Source organism: Pan paniscus, chromosome 18 (genome assembly GCF_029289425.2).
Source record: "Pan paniscus chromosome 18, NHGRI_mPanPan1-v2.0_pri, whole genome shotgun sequence".
NCBI lineage: Eukaryota > Metazoa > Chordata > Mammalia > Primates > Hominidae > Pan > Pan paniscus.
Genome location: NC_073267.2, coordinates 10,467,241 through 10,487,545, shown reverse-complemented (window position 1 = coordinate 10,487,545; position 20,305 = coordinate 10,467,241). Strand labels below are relative to the sequence as shown.

At 44.7% G+C, this 20,305-nt stretch overlaps 1 protein-coding gene across 3 annotated transcripts in view; it reads left to right on the top strand.

Moving 5' to 3' along the window:
- GRIN2A (glutamate ionotropic receptor NMDA type subunit 2A) overlaps window positions 1-20,305 on the top strand; it is a 427,756-nt gene that overhangs the window by 222,517 nt on the left and 184,934 nt on the right. For 2 of the 3 annotated variants that reach the window (XM_003808294.5, XM_008960383.4), the window contains exon 2: window positions 19,553-20,145. In XM_003808294.5, the coding sequence (XP_003808342.1) occupies window positions 19,553-20,145 (593 nt within the window). Of the gene's footprint in view, window positions 1-14,863; window positions 14,986-19,552; window positions 20,146-20,305 lie in introns of those variants that run through there. The other variant, XM_063597950.1, reaches the window with a different exon arrangement.

Here is a 20,305-nt window from a genome sequence, read left to right as displayed (position 1 = left end):
CCAATTTTAATCCTCACAGTCGCTTATGCAGAAGTTATAGTTATCTTCATTTATGGAGGAAGAAGGCAGGCACAGAGAAGCTAAGCAACTTCCTCAAAGTCACCCAGCTTGGAGATAGCAGAGCTGTGATTCTAAAGCAGTTTATCACTATCTCTCTTTCCTGGTATAACTGAGAGGAAAGACTAGAGAAGCATGCACAATCAACATGGAAAACAAGCCAACCGTGTTCTTTGGGGAAGCCCTTCATATCAGTGGCCAAGTGTTGCTTATGGGGGCAACCAATGTGAAAACCCTGCTGAAAACCAACAGGCAGAGGCCCAGGTGATGTTCACCTGCCCAAGTCTATAGAAGAGTTCTCAGGTGAGGTTCAAAGAGGTCCAGGAAATGCGAGAAACCAAGCCCTTCAGAGTCATCGAGGGGCATCTTTCGGTTGTTAAATTTCCCAATTAAAGAAGAGTTGAGATAGCCCCATTTTGACGTGCTTTGCTGTGGTTGGGAATTCTGGCCCTATTGCTAATTATGATGCGATGACATCATTTGGGTAATCTCCCTTCCTATTAGAAGCTGCCTCTTAGGTTTTATATTTGCTTTATTTCCACTACTCTGGCCACCCAGTGCATGCAGAGAACAACTGTGGATTGTGATATTGTTACTGGTAATGTCTTTCAAAGTGAATTGGGGTTTCACATGGGAAGGCATGAAAAAAGTTTATTAAAGGTACCACAGTATCAGGACCCAAATACTGAAGAGTGCTCGCAGAAGTGGAAGAGCTTGTTCTTCCTTGGGTGGTCCATGAGATAGGGAGTGGCTGTGTCCCACAGTGAGAGCAGCCCTGTGTTTGGAGCTCAATCCTATATCCACTGTGTGTGTCCTGAACATGGACAGCTCCCTTAAATAATCTTCCCTGAGTAAAATTAGGGGCTGGCACCAGATGAGTGCCAGGCTGGTCCCCCTGGCTGAGAACAAGCCCTAGGGAGATAGCACACAGGGCCAGAGTGAAAGCCAAGGGCATTCCCAGGGTGGAGGAAGTTAGGAGCATTTTGTGATCACAGAGAGGCAGAGGTATGCTAATAAGGGAATTAACACCTTTTCTCTGATTAGCAGCCAGGGAATTATTGAAAGGGATTAGATAGAAACTGTGAAAAGATTCTTGGGCAACTGAGAGGTGAGAGGAAGGTAATAGCCTCTTCTTTAGGTACAAAGGAATACAAATACATTTTATTAGCAGAGAACCAGTCTCTTTCACCCTCACCCCAATGGCTATCTTAAAGACCCTCACACTTGCCTCCTATCCGGGTACCTTTGCATATGAAGCACCTTCTTTGCAAGAGGCATTCTGTCCTCTCCTCTTTGCCTAGATAACCCCTACTCCAGCATCTCCTGTTTGGAGAAGTCTTCAACCATCTAAATTGTTCTGTTTCCCCCATTGTGCATTCTTAACGCACCATAAGCTTTTCTTACAAAATGTGAATTTCAATGGCAATTTTACACGTGTGTAGTTGTTCAATTAATGTTTGTCTTTTCCATCTGGATCATAAGCTCTTTGAGCGCAGGTTTCATGGCTGTTTTTGTTCACGACTGGATTCTCAGCCTTCAGCACTGTACCTGGTCCAGAGATGAATAAATAGTAGGTGAAATGAATGAATTAATTAAAGACACAGTTAAGTGATAATTGACATCTGGCTCACTGTGCAGTTCTAGAAGTTGGTAAGATTCATACTATTTGTCATTCCTGTGAAGAGACTGAAGCTCTAAAGATCAGTGAAATGAAGTGAGTTTCCCGAGACACACGGCTCATACGTGATAAACCAGGACTTGCATAGATCCCCTGAGAATCTGAATTTTTATTCACCTTTGCTTTAAGTATGGGTATTATGTGGCTTACAGGTAGAGGTTTAAAATTTTTTAAGTTAAAACATGAAAATAACAGAAACAAAAACAGAAAACACAAGAAAGCCCACAGGACAGTGGATTCTTTCCAAACATCTCACTTCAGTGGCAGCTACGTTTGAAGAAAGTCTACTTGTTGCATTTAAATTACCTGTCACAAATCACAGCGTTCACCCAGTAGCAGCTAGGAGGGGCTGATTCAAGCCCCTGAGAATTGTTTTGTGTCTTGATCATGAGTCCGAACAACAGAACTTTACAAGGATGGTGCAAGCCGCTTTAAGGGGTGATGGAACCAATGATAGGAACCAGCACCTAACACCTGGCAGAGACTTTGTCAGCGTGATGCCCAAGCCCCTGGGGATTTCTGCCCAAAGGTGATACAGCCTGATGGGTTTCCTGGTTTGTTGAAGCTGGCGGTGAGAGAGAGTTTGAAAGAAATGACTTACTCGATGCTGTGTGACACAGGGAGCTCATTCGCCTTGATGCACTTAGGCAAGCTGCCTAACCTCATACAAAACAAGCCAGTAAACTAGTAAACCAAAACAAAACCAAAAATGGAATTAGGCTCCTACAGTGCTGGAGATATAGTGATTAGTAAGACAAAATAAAACAGCACACATAGCCCCTGCCTTTCTGGACAATTTGTTTAAATGGGGGACACATACATTCATGAAAGCAGTCTATAAATCAATGTTGATTAACAGCCACATTAAGTACTATGAAAATATTAGGTTGGTGCAAAAGTAATTGCTGTTTTTGCCATTAAAGGTAGGGACAGTAACAGTAATTTACTTTTGCACCAACCTAATACAAGAAAGAGCATAGAAGAGAGGAAATTTGCCTAATCCGTGAGGGTATGGAAGACATCCCTTAGGAAATGATGATCTAGAAATGAATGAAGGAAGAATAGGAGTTGGACAGAGAAGGTAAGAACAGTTCAAGGAACCTGGAACAAGACAAGCAAAGTCTCTGTGGTGGACACAAGGTGGCCGAGAGGTCATTGCATCCAGAGAGGAGAAAGCAAGGTGGGGAGGCTGTGATCTGTGACAAGTCTACATATCCCATTGGTATCCACAGGCCATGTGGTGATTTGTGGTATTTGTCCTCAGTGACATTTGACACTGAATGGTCAGCACTGGAGTGGTGGTAAGCTCAGGCTGTTGAGAGAGTGAAACCCTCGCCTTGACTCAGGCAAATGGCTGCAAGGATTTTTTGACTGCCCACGGGGATGACACCAAACTCATCCCCAACTTCAGACAGTCTGTAGAATAAGTACAGTCTGATCCCAGGTGATGGAAACCACATCATCACAGTCACTATGTGCATAATAACTGTGGAGTAAGCCTAACGCCACTTGCTACAAACTTATCACTCAACATAATGAACATAAAGGACGCTGGCCTGGAGAAAGGAGGACTTTGACTCATATTGAATTCTGGATTCATCCCGCTGCATGACTTGCTTTGTCGATGCATTTCATTTAAGTCTGGAGAGGACTTGAGTGCCGGGTAGAGAGATTTATTTAGAGGCAGAAGGCTCATTAAAATCCCAACCTTTTTGTTTTGTTTTGTTTTAAGCCGGGGTACCTCTAATTTGTGGCCTGAAAATTTTGCTCGGCAAGGGATTGAAAAATGGAGAGATGGGTTTGTATGCCAGGACTGTCTAATCACCATCTTGTGTGAGCTTTAGAAAAGGACTCATTCTGCAGGCTATTAATGAGGTGAGTGTTTAATGGCCCCTTGATGCTCCCCCATCAGATATAGTGTCTTGAGTTTTTAATAAGCTCTGTTCTGGGTCCTTTTCAAATCAGAGTGTTGGAACAAATCCTTGAGGAGACATCAACAGCAAGATGATGCAATGTGTGTGAGCTGGAAAGAGCACCCGTCTTAACTCCAGATAGTGTCTAGGAAGCTGTCTATCTCAATCTGCCGACCACGTGCACATCTAATTTTCACTTCCTTTTTGTTCTCTGGGGAACAAGACACACTTAGGTTTTACGTTTTCTCTGTAAAGAAAAGGTGATGTCCGGGGTGAAAAACTAAGGAATCTTGTTCTTCAACATTGAAGGTATATCGCAAGCATGATTTTGGAATTAAAAAGGAAAAATGTTCACTTCGTTTTCCTTTAGCATGTAGGGAGTTATTTTAGGATATCCTGTGTTTTCTGGCACAAGTTTCTCTGTCTAGGACAGAAGGATTGACATAGAGGACATTGGGGAATGGGGAAAAAAGAAGGCAGGAGGAGGAGCCCCCTGACCCCAGTTTGAATCCCAGTATTCAGAGAAATTCTTCTCTATACCTCTAAAATACTGTTGTGTTTGAGAAGAAGCATGGGGCAGTTGGAAAGTGTTGGAACCTCCTCTACTGTCCCCTTTACTACTTCTGCCTCCTTCACTCCTCTGGACCACTCTGAGGTTGTGCTTCTACCTACTCCACTTGCCTTAAAGCTCCAGGTGAACATCTCACTGCACCACACAGCAGTACCTTTCAGCCTTTGTCTTCCTGGACACTAGACACCTTTCACCCCTGCCTTCGTCTTCAAGCTCTCTACTCCCGTGGCTTCTAAGTTATCGCATTCTCCAGCTTTCTCCTCGTACCTCTCCTACATTCCTTCTCTGCCTCCTTTCCACACACACTCTCCTTCTTCTGTTAGGGGATGCCATCCACAGCTGTCAATAACCACCGCCCCTGGCAGATAGACAACTTCTAAATCTCAAGCCTCAGCCCTGACCCCTTTCTCATCTTCAGACCTGCTTATCCAGCTTCTTGGTGGACTCCCTGCAGGGAGGTTTCAAAAGCAGCTAACCTAAACCTGAATTCCATATGCATTTCTCTGTCCCCCTACCTATACTCACTTCTATCCTTGCTCACTCATTCATTCAAAAAACATTTACAGAGTGGCTACTGTATGTCAGGTACAAGGCTAGGTGCTGGAGCTACAATTGTGAGGAAGAAAGCAAGGTCCCTAACCTGTTCTCCACTTTCGTAAGTGACATCACCATTCACTTGGCAATCCTCTTTCACTCCCCAATCTCCCTGCCAATCCGATCCATGAGTTGCCAAGACCAATTGAATGTACCTCCTAAACATCTCTTGAACCTCTCTTTTCTGTATCTGTATTGCAGCAATCCTAGTTCAGGTTTTTCTCTCTTTTCTGGAGTTGCTTCAGTGAGATTTCTCTGGGCCTGCTTTTCTGCCTTCATTCATTCCCTCCTCCAAGCCCTTCCTCATACTCAAGTTCAAGTGGTCCTTCCCGAAGATAAAAACTTGCTCATGTCACACTGCTGCTAAAAAATTCTTTCATGGATTCTTCTCATCAACCCCAGAAAGCATTAACTCCTTGTCTCTTTTTTTCACTCCCTTTCTGTGTCTCTCCATCCTTCCTCCTTTCCATGCTCTTTCTTCCTCCCTCTTTTTCTTCCTTTTTCCCTTTTTCTCTCACTTTCTTGTTGCCTGACTTTCTCTCTTTCATCCAATAATTATTTGAATGTCTTTAATCCAATCCCACAAATATAAGCATTGAGTTCCTCTCTGTTGCAGGCTCTGTCACGTGTACTTGGGATCAATGAACAAACAGAATATCCCTGACTTCATGGAGCTTATATTCTATCAAATAGGACATTGAACAGACAGAAAATATTAATAATAAGCATTGTAAGTAAATCATATGAGTTATATGGAACGTAAAGGTGACAGATACTATGGAACCAGATTCAAAGGTATTTCTCATTGTGAGCCAGAGAGGCATGGACCTACCCTCAGGCCCTGCCTCTTCCCCTAGCCACACACTTCTCTGGCTCTTTTTTCTTTTTTTTGCATATGTTTCTTCAGCACTAAGCTGCTCACATTCCCTGTGGGCGCCATGTTCTTCAATCTGTGTGTCTCTGTACACTGTCTTTGTACACTGTTCTCTCTGTACTCTGTCTCCAGACCTTTCCAGCCTGTGCCAAGTTGCCCTCCATCTACAAGGACCTCAGGGGTCACTGGGAACCCTTTCACCCTCTCTTGCTGGGTTGGGTGGGTCCCCTTCCTCTGCATTCCCTTGGTGCCCTGAGCTTTCTTTGGCCACAACTCTCACTACTGGAGCATGCTGAGGGTGGGTTGGGCTGTGTGGCTCCATGACTTTCTCTCTGGGTGAGTCTTGGAGGCCACTGAACCCTCCACACTTCCAACCTTAATTTTCTCAGGTACAAAGTGGGAAGGAGAGCCTTCTATTTATTTCTCGTGGTTGCTACAAAGTTTGCAGCAAATATGAAATACCCAAGGGTGAGCGGTATCGTTGGGGGCTGGGAGGTCACTGGGCAGTGAGTGTCAGGGCTTCCCTGTCCTCTGAGCCCTGAGGAAGGAGTGCCTTCTGTGTTCAACAACACTGGAGAAGACAAACTTACCTGAGGTTGAAGAACACATGGGCTGACTTGGGCTCTCGCCTGCAACCAGCTCTGAGTGTGATGGGAGCCAGGAAGCCCTGGGGCTCAGCATGAACACAAATGGACCTTATTCGATTGTGTTTTTCTCCTTTCAAATAGTAATTTGGACCCTTTTCAGAGGCTGACATTCAATTTCTTTTTCTATGTCACTTCGGAGAAAAAAACCATGATTTTTTCTGTTAAAATCTCTCCCTTTTCCACCCCTTGTTTATGCTCCTAATTCCATTTGTGCTCAGAGTTTAATTGTAATGGTGAGATCTGGTCATATTAGTTCATCCTCTTCTTTTGAGCTGCAAGTGGGTCTTGGACAGGCTGCCCAGCTTCGTACTTGCTGAAGAGAACAAACAGATACTAGCTTTTTGACATGCACGCCTGTGCGCACATACACAAACACAAACACAAATGCACCCATGAGAATTTAGCGTTGCTCTGTTAAAGGGGCACATGATATTCTGTATTTGGTCTGCTGGTCTCCAAAGCAATGAGAGGTGAATAAATCGGATGCCCATAAGATGCTTATTTACATAAGTTAAAGGATGCTCTGTATTGTGTTAGCTTCAGTGGGGGGAGTGATTTGCGAGCAGAATATTATGCTCCAGGAAAACAGTGCAGATTAGGTTGCTAAATCTCCTGGCATTAGTTCAGGGTGCATTCTTCTGTTGTGGATGCATTGCTTCCAGAGGAAGAAGCTGGTGATGGAAGAAGCACTGTGCTGGGGAAGGGTTGATCTTCAGATGGTATCTGAATATATGGAAGAATGACCAGGTAAAGGAAAGGGAGCTCACAGGTTAAGCACCGATAAGGAGGAGGTGCACATTGTCAGTGGTGAAGAGCAAGGGTTTTGGAATCCAGTAAAATTTAAATTAATTAGTTTTGACATTAGACATTAATACTACCTTCTTCATGGGGTTTCATTAAAGACTAAATGAGATAATGTGGAAGAAATGATTGGAATGCAATAAATAATTAGTAAACAGCTACTCTACATGAGCTCATCTGATCTATGAAGTTGGTGGAAATTGCTTTTCCTGTTTTACAGCCTAGGACATGGAGGCTTAAGGGGTAGAGCCAGTTTCTCAAGGCAACACGGGTAGTGTGTGGAAGAACTGAGGTTTGGACCTAGTTGTGTCTTATTCCAGAATCCCTGCGCCTTCCACTGCACTAAGCCACCTCCCATGATTTGGCTGGGACTCTGCTCCTGCAAAGCAATTATAGCTGTCCTGTTTGCTATCTGCTTAGTAGCCTCATTAGAGAAGGCTGTCATTATAGCCTATTCAAGTTGTAGGGCTTTGCAAAGTGAGAGGGGTGAAAATGATGCTTGCAAAGCTTCCTGGGAGCTTTGGATACCTAGAAGGAGCAATAAGATGTGGGTCTCCAGGTACCCACATCTGATGGGTGGTGACCTCCTCCCTCCTAGACCCTTGGTAGTTTCTTTTTTCTACCTTGGCCAGGGCCTCAAGTAACCATGAGGTCCAAGGGCTCCCTAGGGATCCCCTCACACCACCTGCAATACTAAAGATACCTAGGAAAAGCTTTTGGTGAGGATATGTAGCTGGGAGAGGAGAACACATAAAGGGGCTTGGGAGTGGGCTAGAGATTAGGGGAGGGAAACAGTCTGTCCCTGTGCTCACAAGAGCCCTCAGTCAGCTCTGACAGCAGCAAGGACATGGGCTCTTTTTGGAATCAATTCCTTTCCTGGGTTTTGATAGAGAAGGAATCCACTTTGCCTGAATCTGTTTGGTTCCTGAATCCTAGAGAGCAAGTAACAAGGGTTCAGACAGTGAAGAATGCCAGCGCAACCGTCCTCAGAATTGTTTATTACTTTCCTGCCTTCAGATTGTGAGAGTTTGGGTAGCAATGGATTCTCACACTGCAGACACTCAGTCCTACCTCTGAGCCCCCTCATTTCACACCCCCCGTTCATCCAGCTCTCACTTATACCCTGCCCTCTCTAACCCATCACTGTGCTACTAACTCAGCCACTCCCTTTCTCACTGGATGTTCATTTATTTCTTCAATCTCTTATACCCACAACTCATGTCACATCCACCCATCCATCCATCTGTTCATCTGTCCATCCATCCATCCATCCATCCACCCATCCATCCATTTATCTGTCCGTCCATCCATCCACCCACCCATCCATTTATCTGTCCATCCATCTGTCCATCTGTTTATCCCATCTATCCATTCATCCATCCACCCACCTGTCTATCCATCCATCCATCTGTCCGTCCATCCATTCATCCATCCATTCATTCATTAATTCATCCACCCAACCATCCGTCCATCTGTTCATTTTTCTGTTCCGTCATCCATCCATCTACCCTATCCATCTATCCACTTATCTGTCCATTCATCTGCCCACCCATCCATTCATCCACCCACCCATCCTATTTGTTCATCCATCCATCCATCTGTCCATCCATTCATCCATCCATCCATCCAATCTGTTCATCCATGCGTCCATCCATCCATCCATTCGTCTGTCCATCCATTCATCTGCTTACTTATACCTTCACTGAATGTGTTCTCAGCTCCCCATGTACTGGGAGCTGGGCTGGGTGCTATTACTGTACAGATGAATTAGCATTAATTTGGTTGCGTGGAGACAGCTATTTAAATAGACACCTAAAATACCTGGTGACGATTGACAATAGAGACCTGGACAGTGTGTTCTGGGAGCACCGTGGAGGTGGAGGGGAGAGAGGAGGCGGCAGCTGTTTCCTATTTCCCCAGTGAGCTCCCACATTAGTCCCCTACCTTTCAGTTCATGGAGCTCTTGCTCAGTACCCTGTTACAGATGCCCCAGCTCCCCTCCAGGTAATTAGAAAACTGCCAGGTCCATTTTATAGATGAAAAAAATGGAGGCTCAGGGAGACCCAGCCACTTGCGTACATTTGTGAGCTGCAGCGCTGGCATGCAGAGAAGGGTGGCTATGCATACCCTGGGGTCATTTTCTTTGCTTGGCACATGGCCATGGGCACCGTAGGACTGACCGGTGCTTCCTTCTCTCTCTGTGCTCTTCTCGTTCCTGGATGGCTTCAGTTCTCTCCCAGGAGTGAGGCGGTTCACCCCAGGGTGGCCCCTCTTCCTTTACTCCCATGCAGTATGTTCTGACTCATAGCTGAAAGTGTTTTGCTGGATAAGACGATGGGGACTGACAGGCATGACATACCTGTGATATACTGAAGGAAACACACGGTGGTGAGAATGTTAGACATCAGACACTGTCTTATGTCATTGCCTAGTCCTCCCTGGGATGGACAGAGGTCACCTGGCACCAGGACCCCTGGGTCAGAACCATCACTCTGAGAGATGCTTGCAGCATGATGTTGGGCATGCCATGTGACTTGACCTCTAGAACTTTGCTACTGAAAGCTTGGTCCATGGACTAGCAGCAACTGATGCCACTCGGGAGCTTGCTTGCAGTGCCCCAGCCCCCACCCGCTGTGTTTTAACAAGATCCAAGGTGATTCTTATGCTCATTGGAGTTTGAGAACTGCCTCTCTCTAAGCCCCAACTTCCTTAACTGTAGAATGGGAATAGAAATATTCCCTGAAACATTAGTGTGAGGATTAAATAAATGCACTTGAAGATCTCTGTGTGATCGACTGATTGTCCTGATTTGTCCAGGACTGAAAGGGTTCCTGCAAAGCGGAACATTCAGGTTTAACATTGGAATGGGTTGTCAACCTGCTTTCACCTCAGTGCTTGGCACGCGATAAGAGCTCCTTTGCCATGGTGCTGCAAAGTTGTGGCATTTAGAAGACGTGGAAAAAGGCCACAGGGGAACTGTTTGTATTTGCATTAGTGCTGTGCTTGTGGGTTGTAGTGTTTTGGGTTTTGTTGCTGTCATTGTGGTTGATTCTTTCTTGATTACAACAGCCACCATAATCACAGCTCTCATTAATGGAGCTCTCGGTATGTGCTCAGAGTAATACATGCATTATCCCAATCACAACAACCTCTTTAAAGTAGGGAATAAAATTCCCTCCATTTAAAAAAAAAATGAGAAAATGGAGCCTCAGAGCTAGTAAGGATTTTGTCCAAGGCCAAGACACCAGTAAGAGAAAGAGCTGAGATTTGAACCCTCTATTTGGTACCAGTGTCTGTGCCTCTGATAACAGGAACATACAGACTCCCAAAGGGAGAAGAAGCAATTTCTCCTGGAACTTGAGCATTCAGAGCTGTTTGTAGACATTTCTTTGAGAACACTGGGATATTTTTGAAACGGACATTTCGATGATAATGTTTACCACCAGGGCCTGCCCCTAGCAAGTGTTATGGGAAAGCCCGAGACACTCCTTTTTATTGCAGAAATAAGGCTGCTTCCTTCAGTTCAGCAGCAGCTCCTCTATGTATGACAGCCAGAGACGAAAACTTAATGAACGGGACTGGTTTGCTTTTTCTCTTTGCTGGAACAGCTTAATGATAAGCGATTATTATTGGTGGCAACTTGTCATGTCTTAAGTCTTGGTCTTGGCTGTTGTGGCTGTCAGAGTCTTTGAGAAGAAACCAATCTCAGCACATATTAGAGAAAAACAAAAAACAATGAGGAAAGATGAAGAGCTCATGCAGGGAAAAGTGAGATTTGTGAAGAGAGGTGGGTGTCCCAGGAAAAAGGGAAGAATGGTGAAGAAAAAGAGAAGAATGGTAAGAAAAGGGAAGGATGATGAAGAGAGATGCACTACCCTGTAGTTTGAATTATTCTGATTCAAGTTCAGGAAGATGACTTAAACATGTTACATTATTTTTTTCCTAGCCAAAGTGGCATCAGTAATCTTTGATTGCAAGTGACAGAAAAGCTAATCAAATTGGCTTAAGCAAAATGAGGTAATTAATTGGGACATGCAATTGACAACAAGAGAATTTGTCTTCAGGTGTGGCTTGAACAAGGTGTTCAACATGGATATCAGAACTTGGTAACTCTCCATCTTACAGCTTAAACTTTGAGTCTGATAGCTTTCTTCTTAGGATGGTATATAGTGGTTGGGTGGCTGCCAGAAATTCTGGTAGAACATCCATCCGAGTTCAAGTCTAACAGTAAAAGAAGCTGTCTTTTCCTAGTCCCTTTCTTCATAAATCCAGAAAGCCACTCTGATTAGATCAGATTAGGAAATGTTCCACCCCCGAATTAATGACTGGCACTATGGGCCAAGTGGCTTGACTGAGAGAGAGGAAAATGAGGGCTCTCAGGGGGAATTCACTATTACCAGTAAAGGAAGAACAGATGCTCAGTGGTCAGAATAAAAAATATCCACCAGGTGGCTCAGGGAGGCCCATGCTTCATGAAAAAAAAGGGATCTGAAGAAAATAGTTTCAGAGGCACAGAGAAGGCCAGGGGCCCAGTCACAGTTGGGACTTGCAAAATAAAGCTGTTTCCTTGTGCTTAAGTTGATCAGCTCCTCAGAGACCCAACCCCATGGTCTCTGGTCCAGTAGGATATTCCTCTGGCTTTAGTGGGAATCAGGCTTGCTTTCTGTGTGAGATTAGCTGGACCTAGCCCCAGACAATCCATAATTGCTGATGACCCTGTTTGGAAGCATGGAGTCAGATGCTCACCTGCAGGTTGACAGAGCACCAGGTAAAGCCAGCTTGGGTCTTTGCTGTTTCCTTGCATAACAATAAGGGTCTAAATCTCAGCAGGGCCTCCTTTTGGCCAGCCCTGCTAATGATCTAGAAAGCAGGGCTGAGTTCAAGAGCAGTGATCATTGTGTGGTCCTAATTAATGTACAGTATATTGGGCTGTCCTAAATTAGCTGCAACGAGAATCAAGAAATACATTTCTCCATGCATTTATGTGTTCTTTCCTCTGGCATTGTGGACTTGATAGTGGGAAACTTGGCTCTGGGTGGCAAACTGGGACAAGGTCTGAAATTCCCAGGAAAACATGGAAGTTCTAGCCACAATATTTGAAGTTAGAGTACCAGTTGACTAAATGATATAGCAAACGAAAGATGCTGGCTGCATCTTTCAAGTCGTAACCTGGCAAGTGTTATGGGAAAGCCTGAAAGACTCCTTTTTATTCCAGAAATAAAGCTGCTTCCTTCAGTTCAGCAGCAACCCCTCTATGTATGACAGCCCTTCTATGTTAGTCAATGTAGGCTTACCTATTGGCACAGATCAGAATTCCAGAGGGAAGAACAGGGTTATCTTACACAAAATCCCCCAAATTCCAGGTTTCTCCCAGGTTCCCTACTGGGAGACACTGGTGGCACATTTAGCAGAGGAGTTGTTTGCAATACAGTTGACCTAGGAATTAGATACAGACTCCCTATCCTGACTACAGGGCACTCATTGTGTGATGTGGCCTCTGCTTCCTGTCCTAACTCATGTCTCACCACTCTCTCTCTTGCTCCTTAATCTTCAGCTGTTCTGACTTTCCTTCTGTTCCCTGAACTTGACGAACCCTCGCTTACCTTGGCATATGTGTCTTCTGCTGGAATGGCTCTCCCTACTCTCATCTCACCCCTAATCTTTGCCTGGATGACTCCTTCTTCATATCATTTTGATCAGCTCCAATGTAGCAGATCAGATGACCTAGAGTGGGGCTCCTCTCTCCACCCCACTCCTGAACTATGACATCATTTGATTTCCTTGAAATTATTCTATTTTTTTTTTATTCAAATTTTTAAAATTTGAGATGGGTCTTACTCTGGGGTTGGCCAGACTGGTTTCAAACTCCTGGCCTCAAGCAATCCTTCTTCCTTGGCCTCCCAAAGTGCTGGGATTACAGGCATGAACCACCATACCCGGCCAATTGTTCTATTTATTGATGTCCTTCTTTGTTTGTCTCCTCCCCTAAGAATGTAAAATTCATGGAATCAGGGTCCTTCACTTTGGTAGCCTCCTTCCCTAGATTCACTTTCCTGGAACAATGCCTGGTACAGAGCTGGAGTTTGTTAAATTTGTTGAATGAATGAAAGACAATCCACGAATGAATGTCTCTTTCTAGAGTGGTAGGTCTGGCAGGTCTGCTTAAGTACATAGAGCATGGGATCCTTTCCTGCCCACGGGCAGTCTTGCACTCTAAGGGGGATGCTTGTGCCAGTTTCCTTCTCAAAGAAGTGGTCCAGCAGTCTGCAAGGTGCTGAGCGGAAGTCAGGAGGGCACGGTGCCCTACCCTCAAGAATTGTCAGTCTGAAGGACATGCAAGATTCACACCTCTCCGCAACTAGGCAACCACATATGATCCAGATTAAAATATTTAATGCAGGGATAATAATAAGACATCCCACTGTATGCTATATAGAGCTACATATTGGATATGCCCAAGAGAGATATTGGCTATGATGATGGTCATGATGATGATGGTGAGGAGGAGGAGGATGGATGTGATGATGATGGAGGATGATGATGACAGAGGAAGGGGGAGGGAGGTGGGTGGTGGTGGAGTAGTTGTTTTCCAGTGTGACCAATTCAGCTTATGTGCACGTGAGAATGCTATCCATCTGAATCCTCAGGCTTACCAGGCTTATTTGATGTTTTTACTTTTCCTCTCACCCCTGGAAATTGAAATAAAATATGTTGAAATGCTCAGCTGATACACTATGAGAGTAACAGAAAGCACATCAGGGCTTACCAGGGCTCACAAGGGCAATCCTCAACAGGAGAATGCAAATTCCCCAGGAGTCTCTCTGGATCGTTGCTGAGTTACCTCCATTATTTCCTTTTCTTGGCAGACAGCAGGAAAATAAGTTGTGGAAATGGGTGTGGGGTTGACAATAGTGACCAATTCTCTCATGCTTCTTGGGTGTAAGCCTCCTGCCCCTCTCATCCTTCCCCAAGTACTTATCAGGCCCCTAGTGTGTGTCAGACATTGTACTTGGCTTTAAAGATACTAACTTGAATACCTACTTCTCAACCATACTGCTGTTGAGAAGAAACAGAGGAAAAACTAATAAATCAGCTTTAAAGTTCAGATACTCAGGCCACAGAGATTCCATTTCAATCAGACTTGCATGGGGCACAATGCATAGGTTATTCTTTGATAACTCTTCAAGGGATTCATATGTGCAGCCAGGAATGAGAGCCACTGATGTGAGCAAGGGAAAACTGGATGCATCTGACGATGACTGAGCTGCCATCACCATGGGGCCATGTAGATCTCAGGGAAGTCATTTAACCTCTCATCCTGTGTCTTTAGGAGAAATGCCATCCATGAGTGTTATGCCACTTGCGTTATCTCTTGAGTAGTTAGGATCAAAGAGATAATGGGTGTGGATGGGCTTTGTAACCTTTATGAATGGGTAAATGGAATGTAAGTTGCTATTAGGCTCTAGGAAACACCAGGCTTTGGTACCCATGGAGTCAGGTGTCACCCTGGGGACCCAGCAAGCTCTGGAACATTCTGGAACAGGATTGAATGCTCTAGACCTGATTGAATGAGTCCTCAGTTATGATGGTACTGAAACACAGAGTCTAGAGCAGACACCCAGAATCCCACACCCTCCTGCCTCCCTCGCTCTGTGTTTAAAACAGTTTGTTCTGTCTTCCGCAGAGCAGTGAGCATGGGGAGAGAAGTGCTTTTGCTTCAGAACCAAAGTGGGTGTATGAAATCTGTTCCTTTCCCCCAGCTGCACATTCTAAGGAAGCCGAGTGCCAGAGGTGGTCAGAGGCTGATATGTAGAATCCGAAAAATACAGGCTGAGCCATGGCAGGAGGAGGTAAGTGCAGGAGAGGTGGCCTCTACCATCAAGACAGGGAATGGAAAGGATGTTCAGGGGCTTTGGGCTAGTTGGCATATTGGACGCCAGGCCCTGGGAGTGTGGCCAGATTCCCCATCATGTCCTGCCAGTTCATAAAATCACCTTAGGAAATCCCAAAGTTAAATGTGAGCCTCTTCATTGCTTTGCTATGCAATTATATTTTGCAAATAGGCCCTTGCTTCTGTCCCTCCAAGGGGTAGATGATGCTTTTGGTCCATGGTGGTTTTTGGTTGAATTTTAAGATACCAATAGAAATGACAGTGGTACAGGGTAACTGCATGATGCCCAGGAAGGACATTAGGGATGGTTTCTCTCCAAAGCATGGATTCATTGCTGTATGGAAAGGCAGTTTCTTCTTTGCATTATACAGGCTCCTTGGGCTCAGAATGAATGAGCTGGTTTGCATGGGGTGGTGGGGATTTGAAATCAGCATGTCAGTGGACCTGGAGAGGCCAGTTCTTGAAATAGGATGAGGACCCTCTTAGGTTTCTGACGATGTCTGTGTGGTCTGTAGGACCGAGGATGTGGAGACAAGCACCCAAACTGTCAAAGTCAGGCGTGGACAGATGAGTCTCCCACTTCTACCTTTTCATCCCATTCTCACAGCAGACTCATGTGATGGAAGGGTCATTATTCCTGTCTTATAGGTAAATAAACTCAGGCCCAGAAAGATTAAGCAGTTTTTCAAAGGCTGGCTAGGTTAGCCACGGTCCCTCAGAGGCAGGACTTGAATTTAGGTTCAATAGACCCTAGAGCTCATGGTATTTCAACTATAAAGCTGGTGCACATAGATGGGTAGGCTAGGGAGTCTGAACTTAACATGGTAGGCCTATGGGAGCTATTGATGACTATAGAGCAGGGCAGTGGCATGGTTAAAGGGGTGCTTTAAGAGTTTCAACCAGGCAGCTCTGAACAGGGTGAGTTGTTGAGATGCTCCAAGTCCAGAGTGTGGATTACCTCTTGCAAAAGATAGCATAATCTCCTGATGTGAAATATTTGCTGAATACTTCATACGTGATGGGCACTACACTGGGTGTTTTGATACAAGAGAATCATTTAATTCCTACAACTTAATGAGGAAGCACCATTATTGGCAACAGCAGAGTGCAGAGGTAAAAACTCGAGACCCTGAGGGCAGGCAAACCTGATTTTCTACCTGTACGAACCTGGAAAAATCACCCTACTTCTGGGTCTTTTTTCGTTTGTAAAATGGGCATACTATTAGTGCCAACTTAATAAGGTGGTTGGGGGTGGCATTAAATGAGATAGCACCTAGAAAGTGAGGAGCAACGTGACTCTCATAGAGTAAGTATTTCTAGCATGTTTACTATGATCATTATTACCATAGCCACACCCATTTTATAGATGAGAAAACTGAGACTTAGAAAGGCTGAGTGTTTTTTTTCCCCCCATCCAAGGCCACATAATGAGGATTGGAGCTGGGTAGTCCAACCCCAGAGGTTCTAGTATTCTCCATTTTCTGCGGAGAGGCTGTGAATGGGGATCAGCATAGTGGGTAATGGGAGAGATTCAGCTTGGGCTGAAGTTTGGCATGACAGGGGGTAGAGACAGCGCAAAGCAAGGGTTTTTGGACCTACTCTTTCACAGATGGCCTGTGCCGAGCTGGCTCTGGGCCGATTAACTGCTGTCCCTCCAATTATCTTTCTCCTGAGGAAGTTCACAGTGCAGCCATGCCCTCCTCTCTACATGTGGAGAACCAGATAAGATGCATGTGCTTACAGCTTTGCTCTGTGCACAGACCTTTTCATGAGTACCCTGGTCATGTCTAGCTCAGAGTACATAGAGCAAGGGTGTTGGAAGATCCCACATTCCATCACCATCTGGCATGTCTGACCTCCACCTCTCCACCAATACCAATCTTCCAAAGGAAGTGTCTCATAGACCCTTTTTATTAGGTTCCAATGGTGCCTTTAGCATGTGTCTTGTTGAGAGCTTTCTGTATTCCTTGTGTACCTAGTGCAAGATGCTGATCCACCACCTTTTGCAGTCAGAAGGTAACTCTGGTGACTGGCTTCCTTTGAGGCATCATTTACATGGGAGCTATCACATTTCTTTTGTAATTTAGAACATTTTTGCCCCATCCCAAGAGGCGTCTCACAGTGTGTGAGGTTGGTGAATATAATTGCCTTTAGACTCTACTTCTGTGTTGTCTTCTGTTGGTGGTTTTTTTTATCTTGTTGCCCTATTTTGGCATTAATGAAGTTCTATGGACAACTGCTGAGGTTTATAGGTCTTCTATATTCTCCTCTTTATCAATAAAGGACACATTGAGATATAGGTTGGGTATTGGATGGTTGGGTAGTTCCTCAGGGTAGGAAGGCGTAGGTGATGATCTTGAAGGTTTGGTTTGGTTTTGTTTTGGACACAATATTCAGAATCCACACAAAATACAATCTCAGATACTGAATTCCCATTCTTTCCATTTCTGGTCTTAACGAAGGACATTCCTTTAGGCTTCATTCACATCCTCATTCCCTTGTCATCCACTTATGGGTGTGCCAAGACTTCTGCCAGTTTCTGGGGTCATAAAGATGAAAACAACAAAAATCTCTGCCCTTGAGGAGCTCACAGTCTTGTTGAGATGTGATTTAAAATGGTTAATCAATTCAAGAATATTAGATTTCTGCAAAAGCTACTGTAGGGAAAACAATAATTATCCAAAGTCTTTAAATCTATTACCCACTTTAATTAATTTAATTAGGTAAAATTCATGGAACTACAATGTTGGAAGGGGCCCAGAAGACATTTATTCTTGTTTCTTCTCTGTCTTCAGGCCACGCTTCACTCAAATTATCCCCCAAACCCATGCATTTCAGAAAAGAGCAGTATTTCGAAGAACTATAGCTTTTGGCCCATTCTGATAGAACTTTTAGTGAGCACCCACAGGGAAAGTGATGTAAACTTGTTGAAGGAATTGACATGCACAGCTACAAAGTATTGTTCTGAAAAACATGAATGGAACATCCACCTTTCACACACACACACACACTCTCTCTCTCTCTCTCTCTCTCTTTCTGTCTCTCTCTCTCTCTCTCTCAGTGGAATCCCCATAAGTTATCCTGTTGAGGTTGTGTTCAATACTCATGGTAAATACAGAACGCAAAATAAAAACATGGCTGTAATATGATGTGGACCTTTTGATAATTCTTTCAGTTCCCTGAAAGAAATACATCTCAGCACTTCTCAAATCCTGTTTTGCTCTAACACAGAGGCATACCTTCTGTTTAGTTGGCATTTTTGCACCATGTCCACAAGTCAACAACGTGGTTTAAGCATCTGTTCCATACAGATCTTCAGTGATCCCAGGAAGACTGTGATTGAGTGTCAGAAAGGGGGCAGGATGCAGAGTCATGGCACTGAGGTACAGATGTCTACTTGCTCTGTGACTGTTTTGAGCCTCATTTTCCCTGCCAGCAATACCAACTTTGTAGGATCATTATGGGGATTTGATGAGTTAGGGGGTATGAAGGCAGTTTGTATATTGTACCACTGTATGCATCAGCTGCCTTTTCTAAATGGAAATTTGTTCTCACAATCGTAGATGGGTGGAGATGTTAGGGCTAATAGAGGCCCTTTAACCTGACATAAGTTACCATGCCACTTTCTAGGGTGAGAGCATTCAGTGACTCTCCCTTATGCTCTGAATAGGCCCTATGTGCTTGGATTTCTGCCAAGCTCTTCAACATCGTATCGTCCGCCTCCTTTCGGCGCCATGATGCGTTCATCTACAGCTTCTGAGATAGTCGCAGTGCATCCTCGGGATTCCTCTGACTGTAACATCCATGCACTTCTCCTCTTCCTCACCTGGATTCTCCTTCAGCACTTCATATACCTCTTTTAGCTCTTAGTTTGTAGAAGTTGTCTTCCACTTAATTCTTATTAAGAACACTTAATAAGGTGTTCGATAAATATTTGTTGATTGAAAAGGTAGATGTCCACATGGTATTTATGATACTCTGTATTATGTGGGAGCCGTATGTTCAAGTGGCAGAAATCCTACTCAAACTCCTTAAATGAACATAGAAACTCACTGGCTTGTATAACAAAGGGGTCCAGGAGAAATGGCTTCATACTTGGCAGACTCTATGGGGCTCCAAATATATCGTTAGAAAACTGTCTTTGCTGATGCTGTTTTATTTCCGTGGCTTGATTTTCCGGTCATGAGCTGGGGTGGGGGTCAGATAGAGTTTGTTCTGTTAGAACCATATAGACTCAAAGGAGGAAGGGGCAGGACGAACTAGAGGAAAATGAGAAGAATAGATGATAAGCAAGCAATAATTACAGACATCCTTCCAGGACCTGGCTATGAGCTCCTGAGTACAGGGGCTTCTCTCTTCTCTGTATTTGCAGGATCTTTTCTGGAGTCTGGGATATAGTAGATGCTCAGGAATGTCTGCAAATGATTGATGTGTGATTTACTTTCCTTACTTCTAGGATGCAGTTTGTGCTTCTATATAAACCACCTCCTGCCTCATCCTCTGTTTTACTTTCTTTTCACTGGCAGGATCCGACGTCTACCTTCTTCCAGTTTGGAGCGTCCATCCAGCAGCAAGCCACGGTCATGCTGAAGATCATGCAGGATTATGACTGGCATGTCTTCTCCCTGGTGACCACCATCTTCCCTGGCTACAGGGAATTCATCAGCTTCGTCAAGACCACAGTGGACAACAGCTTTGTGGGCTGGGACATGCAGAATGTGATCACACTGGACACTTCCTTTGAGGATGCAAAGACACAAGTCCAGTTGAAGAAGATCCACTCTTCTGTCATCTTGCTCTACTGTTCCAAAGACGAGGCTGTTCTCATTCTGAGTGAGGCCCGCTCCCTTGGCCTCACCGGGTATGATTTCTTCTGGATTGTCCCCAGCTTGGTCTCTGGGAACACGGAGCTCATCCCAAAAGAGTTTCCATCGGGACTCATTTCTGTCTCCTACGATGACTGGGACTACAGCCTGGAGGCGAGAGTGAGGGACGGCATTGGCATCCTAACCACCGCTGCATCTTCTATGCTGGAGAAGTTCTCCTACATCCCCGAGGCCAAGGCCAGCTGCTACGGGCAGATGGAGAGGCCAGAGGTCCCGATGCACACCTTGCACCCGTAAGAAAGGGCTTGTTGTCTCCCAAAGTGGGATCAGAGTTTTGCTGTTGTCATTGTTTGCTTGCTTACATACTCATTGTTGGAAATATGCACTGAAAATGCAGAATGTTATGTGTTTACTTACGGGACTTTTATTTTGCTCTCCTCTCTCTTTCTTTCA